Source organism: Octopus sinensis, linkage group LG5 (assembly GCF_006345805.1).
Source record: "Octopus sinensis linkage group LG5, ASM634580v1, whole genome shotgun sequence".
NCBI classification, from domain to species: domain Eukaryota; kingdom Metazoa; phylum Mollusca; class Cephalopoda; order Octopoda; family Octopodidae; genus Octopus; species Octopus sinensis.
In genome coordinates, this window is record NC_043001.1 from 121,116,222 (window position 1) to 121,125,872 (window position 9,651).

The 9,651-nt window shown below is 38.2% G+C and overlaps 1 protein-coding gene across 1 annotated transcript in view; it reads left to right on the forward strand.

The window, feature by feature from the left end:
• LOC115211583 (tubulin beta chain-like) overlaps positions 1-6,987 on the forward strand; it is a 45,651-nt gene extending 38,664 nt beyond the window's left edge. The window contains exons 3-4 of the mRNA XM_029780141.2: positions 4,322-4,677; positions 5,956-6,987. Of these exons, the coding sequence (XP_029636001.1) occupies positions 4,322-4,677; positions 5,956-6,771 (1,172 nt within the window). The 3' untranslated portion in view covers positions 6,772-6,987. The remainder of the gene's footprint in view (positions 1-4,321; positions 4,678-5,955) is intronic.
• The last annotated feature ends 2,664 nt before the right edge of the window (positions 6,988-9,651 follow it).

Genomic DNA, 9,651 nt, shown 5'->3' on the forward strand with positions numbered 1-9,651 from the left:
TACCAACAGCCACTCCTACGCCTATTGATATAAAAATAATATCTTATTATTTTCGAAATGATGTGTACAATTTTTAATGAAATTTAGAATCTTACATTTTTTTCAATGGTCTCAGAACTCTTTGATATTGGATTGTCTTTCTTGTTGCATAACCCAACAAGGTGAACATGAGTTGTTGCCCTTGGTGTAAGATAAGTCAGAGATAAATGGTGTCTGTGAACACTGATGAAAAAATATGTTTCTCTATCTTCTTATATGGTGACTATTACTTTGAAGGCGGCGAGCTGGCAGAGTGGTTAGCACGCCGGGCGAAATGCGTAGCCGTATTTCGTCTGCCGTTACGTTCTGAGTTCAAATTCCACCGAGGTCGACTTTGCCTTTCATCCTTTCGGGGTCGATAAATTAAGTACCAGTTGCATACTGGGATCGATCTAATCGACTTAATCCGTTTGTCTGTCCTTGTTTGTTCCCTCTGTGTTTAGCCCCTTGTGGGTAGTAAAGAAATATATATTACTTTGGTGCTTGTGTGTATGGTTATACCAGTCAAGCAGCTGTAACTATATAGGGATGTGTATTAATCTCCCTTTAACAGCTAGAAACTCGTTGGAATTGTTTAGCCTTCATCATCATCATCAATTTAACTTTTGTTGTCCATGCTGGCATGGGTTGAACGGTTTGACCAAGGCTGGCACACTGGAAGGCTGCACCAAACTGCAGTCTGATTTAGCATGGTTTCTACAGCTGGATGCCCTTCCTAACTCCAACCACTGTGAGTGTGTAATGGGTACTTTTACATGCCACTGGCATGGGTGCCATTTGCATGACACCAGTATCTGTCACGACTGGGATTTTTCTCAGCTTGATGGGTCTTCTTCTCATGCATGACATAATGTCAAAGGTGTTGGTCATTGCCTCCGTGAAGTCCAGCATTCGAAAGGAGCTCAGTCACTTTGCCTCCATGAGGCCCAATGCTCAAAAGGTGCTTTTTATGTGCTACCTGTATGGATACCAGTTATATGACACTAGCATCAGCCACAACTACAATTTCACTTGACTTGACGGGTCTTCTCAGGCACAGTATATCACCAAAGGTCTCAGTCACAAGTTATTGTCTCTGTGAGGCCCAAAGTTTGAAGTTTGAAGATCATGCTTCACCACCGCATCCCATGTTTTCCTGGTTCTACACCTGCCACAAGTCCTTTCCACAGTCAGAGTTCAACACTTCTTTCCACACCTGTTCTCGCCCATATGCATCACATGACCATACTAGCACAGTCTCTCTTGCACATCACATCTAATGTCTCTTATGCTTAACTTTTCTCTTAAGATGCTGACACTCTGGCTTCATTTCTCTCAAGCCTACGCATGTCCTCGGCTGTCACAGCCCATGTTTCCCTGCCTGTTTGCATAGCTGTTTGCTCATAGGCATCATAAAATCAGCCTTTCTCTCTGAGAGAGAGGCCCTTTATTGGCAGCAGAGGTAGGAGCTCTCTGAACTTTGCCTAGTCTAATCTTATTCTCACAGCTAAGCTCTCGGAGCATCCACCTCCACTACTAATTTGGGTACCTAGATAACAGAAGCTATCTATTATCTCTAGCTTACCTTGCTGGCAGTTGATGGAGTCTATTTTCTGTGCATTTTCGATGTTTATTATACCTGTGCATCTTCCACATACAAAAGCTATTTCCCCTGTTAACCTTCCTCTGATATTGCTGCACCTTTTATGTGTCCAAATCCTTATGTCCAAAGCCCTATGTCAAAATCCTGTCCAAGCAGACTTATGATGGAAAGAGTTCCATCCTTGACCATCCTTTATTTTTCAGACTGTATGTGTGTGTGTACGTGTGTGAGTGTGTGTGTGTTTGTGAGTGTGTGTACACGGTTGCATGCATGCACATGCATGTATGAAATTAGCTGAGTCATTAGTGTTTCTGATTGAACGCCTCATATTATTTGTTATTTTGGCATTAGGAAGGGCATCCAGCCATAGAAACCAAACCAAGTCAGACTGGAACCTTGTGCAGTTCTCTGGCTTGCCAGCTCTGGTCAAACTGTCCAACCCATGCTAGCATAGAAAATGGACGTTAAAGGTTGATGATGATGATCATGATGATGATTCTCTGTGCTCCAAGTTCAAGTCTTATTGAGGTCAACTTTCGCTTTCATCCTTTTTGAGTTAATAAAAACATACAGATCTAGATTGGTGTATTGGTAAAAATGTAAAAATATCAAACCGAATACCTTGTGATATTTGTTCCAGCTCTTTGCATTCAGAGTTCAGCTCTTGCTATGGCTTACTTGGATGGTTGATTTTAATCTGCCACTCGGTTTAACATCACTACCTGGTATCTCAGATATTTTTAATAGAGTACACACTCTTGTGAGCTTTTGAACCAGGTCTTCATTCTGAGAATACCTTCTTCCCTACTTCCTTCCCATACTTCCTTCTACAAATCTCAGAAGACATGATCATGGGTACTACCTTCCTTTCTAATTAAAGGATTAAAAAAATTATTTAAGTGTTTTTTTCATTTTTTTTTTTCATAAGGCTGTGGAAAAGTAGGCATGTTTCTAACAAGTGCTTTCTACTGTAACCTGCCTAACCAACGCCTTGTGAAGGAATTTGATCTATGAAAACTTAAAAAAAGATTGAGTGTGTACACGCGTGCACGCATGCTTATGTTGAGGTATGTTCAAAAAGTATCCAACTCTATTTTTTATCTTACCAAAACTAATGTTGCGTGGGCAAAATCCTTTGGGTAGGAGGTGACACCACATCACTGGAGATCAAGGCACACTCAGGCAGACCATCAACAAGTCAAATTGAGGAGCTGATTGAGACGTTTTTGTGAAAAGTCATGGAAGACAGTCATGTAAGAATCCAGGAAATTGCTCATGAAATGGATCATTGTATTCCATTTTAATGGAGGATTTGTACATGCAGAGAGCATTGGCAAAATTTGTCCCCAAGGTGTTTGCAGAGAAGTGGAAGCACATCTGCATAGAAATTGCTCAGGACATGCTGGACTGTGAAAACCATGACCCAGGCTTCATGAAGACCATCATCACTGGTGATGAGACATAGGTTTATGGTAACTGCTTGGTGCACTTATTTTGTGTGAAAACGAAAATCCAATGTGTGCACACTACACATCTGTACTCTAGACACCAGCCAGGAACAAACATTTTCCCACATGTGCAGGGAGGGTGGCTTCACCTCCCACCCATATGATTTTGCCCTCACGGCATTAGGTTTGATGGGGAAAAAATAAAATTGGATACTTTTTGAACATACCTCATATGTATGATTGTATGCATACAAGCATGTATGTCATCATCATCATCACCATTTCACATCCATCTTCCATACTGTTTGACAGGGTCCAATGAACTGAAGCTCAACGTTGAGCTTCAGTATCTGCTTTGGTGTGGTTTATATTGGTTGGATGTCCTTCCCTATGCCAACTACTTTACAGAGGATACTGGGTACTTGTTGAAAAACACCAGCACTAGTGAGGAGGCCAAGTCACTCCCAAGATAAAAGAGATTCTTCCTTGAGTGAGTAGGGTTGTAGTAGGGAGGGAAGTGGCTTATTGCCAGGTGGTGAGAGGTTAAAGGAGAGAGATACTGGAGTCTTGCTAGAGAAGAGATACATGGTTCCCCCAACCACATTATATAAGAAGGGAGTAGCTGGATGGATGACAAGCTGGTGACAGGGATTTCCCAGCATACACTCAGGGAATAGGAAAGTGAGTATAAGAGGGAATACAGACAAAGGATCAGGAAGGGTGGCTGTGTAAGAGACTGAGAGGAGAGTGACTGATAGGGCAGGGAGTGTAGATATAAGAGTGGTTTATCAAGGAGACCTCTAGCAGTGGTGGAAGGGCGGTAAACAGCAGTATAATAAGAGATAGGTCAGAAAGTAGGGATATGTATATATAGACGTGTGTGTATTTGTGTGTTTGTGTGCATGTGTGTGTCTGTATTTGTTTTTGTTATATTATAGAGACAAGTCAAGGGACTACATCACACTCCCTAAGTTTAATTTTGGGTTTGGTTTCTGTGACAGGATGCTCTTCCTGACAGCCACTTTGCACAGGGTGGGTGCATTTTATCATAACACCAGCACAGAAAAAAGTGGTAAGGATATGATAGATAACAAGGGAGAGATGGCTAGTGAGTATGCATGTGTGTGTCTTTGTATGACTATATATACGTATAGATAAGATTAATCGATCAATAGATTCTCACACACACACACACACACACACACAATGTGCATCTTAATTTTCTCATTTCATCTTTTTTCTTCTTACCTAGGTGGAAAGTATGTCCCTCGGGCAATCATGGTAGATCTGGAGCCAGGTACAATGGATTCAGTACGCTCTGGTCCTTTTGGCCAAATATTCCGACCCGATAATTTTGTGTTCGGGCAAAGTGGAGCAGGCAACAACTGGGCCAAAGGGCACTACACAGAAGGCGCTGAGCTTGTAGATTCTGTTTTGGATGTTTTGCGTAAAGAATGTGAAAGCTGTGATTGTCTGCAGGGATTCCAGATGACTCACTCATTAGGTGGTGGTACTGGTTCAGGAATGGGTACTTTGCTTATCAGTAAAATTCGAGAAGAGTATCCTGATCGAATCATGAATACTTTTTCAGTGGTTCCTTCTCCAAAGGTAAAAAATTTCATATTGCTTTTGAATTCAATCATTGCAATGATTTTCTGTTAATTTTCACTTTTTTCCTAAAATTTTTCTTAAGTTTCCTAAGATATTTTAAGCACAAATGACCATCCCCTTTTAAGGTTTGGATATATACGAGAGATACTTTTCTCAGGGTGTCTAGTACATATTATTTACAATTTGGTGAACTGTGCAGTATCTTGTGCAGGTATCTTCAACCCAAGCATTTGTCAGTTATAATGAACACCTCCAGTTTTTAACCTTTACATATATGAGAGCTAATATTCTCTTTGTCTATATCATCAACAAGAATAACATTCCCATGACATCTAGTATGTATTTGTTCCAGATTGATGATGCATGTAGCACTTTCAGCAAGTGCCTTCTACCATAACGTCATGTAGACCTAAGTTTCATGAGTTAAGTTGGGTAAACAAAACTAAAATTCTGTAGAACTCTACAGGCTGACCTGTATCTGTTGTTGGGTAGTAGACTCAATCCACGGCATGTTTTAACCCCACCTCTTGGCCTTCGTGTTTCTATTAGCAAAGGCCAATCTGTCACAGACATTTGGACCAGGTTTCTAGTCTGGGGATAACTTGATATCTTTATTTGCAGCTTTCTACCATATCAACACATAAATTAAGATTTTCTCTCTGTTTCATTAGAAGAAAGGACATTTCCTTCTCCCCGACTCCCGGTCCTCCAATTTTTTTTTTTTCAATTGCTACAATATATGATAAAGTTTCTTGCTCAGAAATACAAATTAAGAACCTTCTATGGGTTGAGCAAAAGATCTGTGAAGTTGTATCACAAAATATTGTCCTCTTGACCATTTTGCCTGTTGATTAGTTTTCAAATATAACAACTGTTGTTTTTGTGTGTGTATATATATATATATATATTATATATATATATATATATATATATATACAGGCTTCCTTCAGTTTTCCTCTACCAAATTCCCTTGCAAGACATTTGTCAGACAGGGCTAGTGCTGTGGGACTGAACCCAAGGTCAGGTTGTTGAGAAACAAATTTCTTAAACCACACGGTTATGTCCATGCTGGAATATGAAATTGTATAATAAACAGTAAGAAAAGAAGTCTGAGGTGGGAGGCACATCCAACATGTAAAAATTTAAGTAACGTTTCAACCCATACGAATATCTAAAAGAAAATTTAAAAGTTGTTTATTTTTTTTCTTATATTTTCTTTTTTAAATGTCTAAAACACTTTTTTTTTTCTTTTTTTTTTTTTTCATATATTTTCAGGTCTCAGACACTGTTGTGGAGCCGTACAATGCTACATTGTCTGTCCACCAGCTTGTTGAAAATACAGATGAGACCTACTGCATTGATAACGAAGCTCTTTATGATATTTGTTTCCGTACCTTGAAGCTTACAACCCCAACCTATGGAGACCTCAACCACTTGGTCTCAGCTACAATGTCTGGTGTAACCACTTGTCTACGTTTCCCAGGTCAGCTGAATGCTGACTTGCGCAAACTCGCTGTTAACATGGTTCCATTCCCACGTCTCCACTTCTTCATGCCTGGGTTTGCCCCGCTGACTTCCAGAGGCTGCCAGCAATACAGAGCGCTGACTGTACCCGAGCTGACTCAGCAAATGTTTGATGCAAAGAATATGATGGCTGCCTGTGATCCCCGCCATGGTCGATACTTAACTGTTGCTGCAATGTTCCGTGGACGAATGTCAATGAAAGAAGTGGATGAGCAGATGTTGAACGTCCAAAATAAGAACAGCAGCTATTTTGTTGAATGGATCCCTAACAATGTGAAAACGGCCGTCTGTGACATTCCTCCTCGTGGCCTCAAAATGTCAGCAACTTTTGTTGGCAACAGCACAGCAATTCAAGAACTCTTCAAACGTATTTCAGAGCAGTTCACCGCCATGTTCCGCAGAAAAGCCTTTTTGCATTGGTACACTGGTGAAGGGATGGATGAGATGGAGTTCACTGAAGCTGAATCTAACATGAATGACTTGGTGTCAGAATATCAACAATACCAAGACGCTACTACCGAAGAAGATGGAGAGTTTGAAGAAGAAGCTGAGGAGGAAGAGAACTAAATGTCATTCTATAATCCTAAACTATGTTTGATGTGAAATGTTTCTTGTTTCTATATGAAAATGCTTCCAATACTAAGCCTGAAATTTTTTGGTGTTGCAAAGATGTATGTGATGTAATATCAATAAATCTCAAATGTTGAGAATATGTCAGACTTTGGTCATATTTTACTTGTCATTTGGTCTGTATTCTTTTCAAATAAATATTATTTAAATGTATCATTGTTATATTTAATGATGAAATATGAATGAAATGTAAGCAAAGGAAGATTTGCTGGAAGCCATGACAATTCTAAATATATAGAAAAATAAATTTATTCAATATTTTTGTTTTAATAAAATCTAATCTGGAAATGATTAGAGTTTATTAAAGCTTGTATTGATTTTGGTTGATTTGTGTTTTTCATTTTTTTCTAAACTGTAACTCAGTAATATGATTGAGTTCAGTATGAGGTTAAATCAGTCAATTATTTCTATAAAAGCTTGCAAATTTATTTCATCTTTGTATCCCATGGGGAGACGTGAACTTTGATATTTCAAGTAAAACCCTTCATCAGAGGTTAGAACCTTTTTAAAAAATCTATACTGTCAGTGATATTTAAAAATGTATTCTTCTTCTGACAAAGAGCTTTGCTCAAAACATCACCATTCTCATCTATTAACAGTACACAATATTATTAAAATTTACAAACTTTGCTAAAAACAAATTTAACTGATACAGACCACCATTAATGTTCTTGGAGACTGTATTATTAATTTTTTTTTTAATTTCTAAGATGTGAATGAATATATATATATATCACTGTGATCACCGTGAGTGACCAGGCTATCAGATGTTGCTACACATTGCTGGTTACAATGTGCTTTGCATTGTTTTAGCCTTCAAATGACGCCACCCCGCTGGCTAAGCGAGCAGGCCAACAGAAGAAAGAGTGAAAGAGCTCAGCAGGGATCGCCACTACCCCCCGTTGGAGCCTTGTGGAGCTTTATGTGTTTTTGCTCAATAAACACTCACAACGCCTGGTCTTGGAATTGAAATCGCGATCCTGCGACCGTGAATCCATGCCCCTAACACTGGCCATTGCGCCTCCACATGAATGTGTGTGTGTGGTGTATATATATTATATATATATATATATATACTATATAATGTATATCATCATCATCATCATCATCGTTTAACGTCCGCTTTCCATGCTAGCATGGGTTGGACGGTTATAATATATATATATGTATATGTATATGTATATATATGTAGATTGTATGTGTATATGTATATGTATGTATATATATATAATGTATGTGTATATATATATATATTTATATATTATATATATAATATATCTTATGATAAACGGCAGATTTTCTCTGCCTGTGACTATATTTTTTTAATACAATGACAATATAGAATTTCTTCAATTGGAATTACCTATGATTTTTTGAAGTAGATTCGATTGGGTCATGGCATATAAATTTTTTTCAATTTGACCCCCAATTAAGCACAAATTTGAGAAAACTAAATATTTTACGATTTGCCTCTCTCATTTCAAGTACTTCACTCCTTCTATTACCACACTTTCTCCTACTTTCTCTTAGCAAGTGTACCTTAAACCATAACTCAAACAAATTACAGAGGAAACAGAAACAAATAAATACATAACGATTTACTCCTCACACAATTTCTTCAACTGGAATTTACCTATGATTTTTCGAAGTACATTCCATTGGGTCATGGCATATAAATTTCTTTCAATTTGACCCCCAATTAAACAAAAATTCGAGAAAACTCAATATTTTACGATTTCCCTATCTCACTCCTCAAATGCTTTACTCCTTCTATTACCAACTTTCTCCTACTTTCTCTTTACACACATAGACACAAAAACGCAACATATACATATTGACAGTGGCAAGCACAAACACGTTTTCAAACAACTACATAAAAACACTCAAAACACACACACAACACACGTGTGTGTTTGTTATTAGTAAAAAAGGTGCCAAACACAATTCACTTTCTCATTCGAACACATTTGCAAACACACACCAACAATTCACTGATATATGGTGAGTAGATGCTAGCCGCTCACATTATGAGTTACACTATTACACCAATTGTACTGGTACTGTTGTCTACTTCCTGTTAGTTTTTAGTGTCAAGGAAACAAAACTTTCTCGAGAAATAACAACAAAAAAAAACACTCCTAGATTTCACAAAGGACTTTAAGAAACGATAGGAACTAAGTTCAGTTGAAGAAAAGAGACGAATTTAAGGAAATCAGACGGTCGAATTGCCATGATAACTCAACAGAAAAGGTAAATTGGTTTTTAATTTACTTTCTGTTGCTAAGTTTTCATAGTATTAATTTGCGAGCGTACTTCAGTTGTCAATTGTTGAAAGAAAGAAATTGTAAGCTAAGGAGGTGTGTGTGTGTGTGTGTGTGCGTTCGTGTGTGTGTCTGTGTGTGTGTGTGTGTGTGTGAGTGTGTGTGTGTGTGTGTGTGTGTGTGTGTGTGTGTAGGAAGTGAAAGATAAAAATATGGCAAGAAGTGGACAGATGTACATATATACATACATACATTCATACATACATACATGTGTGTGTGTATGTATGTGTATTAATGTGTGTGTGTTATCTCTCTATATATAAAGCTGAAGTTGTCTGTGTGCGCCAGGTTTGGTACCCTTCAACTAACACTATCTCCTCCGAGATCCTGCGGCGCAAGTTGACCAAAATTGAGAGTATGATAGAAGAAGGCTTGCTCTTCCTTCCGTAGAAGATAAAATTCAAATCGGACCATGTTAACACCAAACATTATTTACATCAAAAAGGTGCTTTTTTCTATGAAAATCCCTATTTTTTACGATTTTTTCACTGGTGTG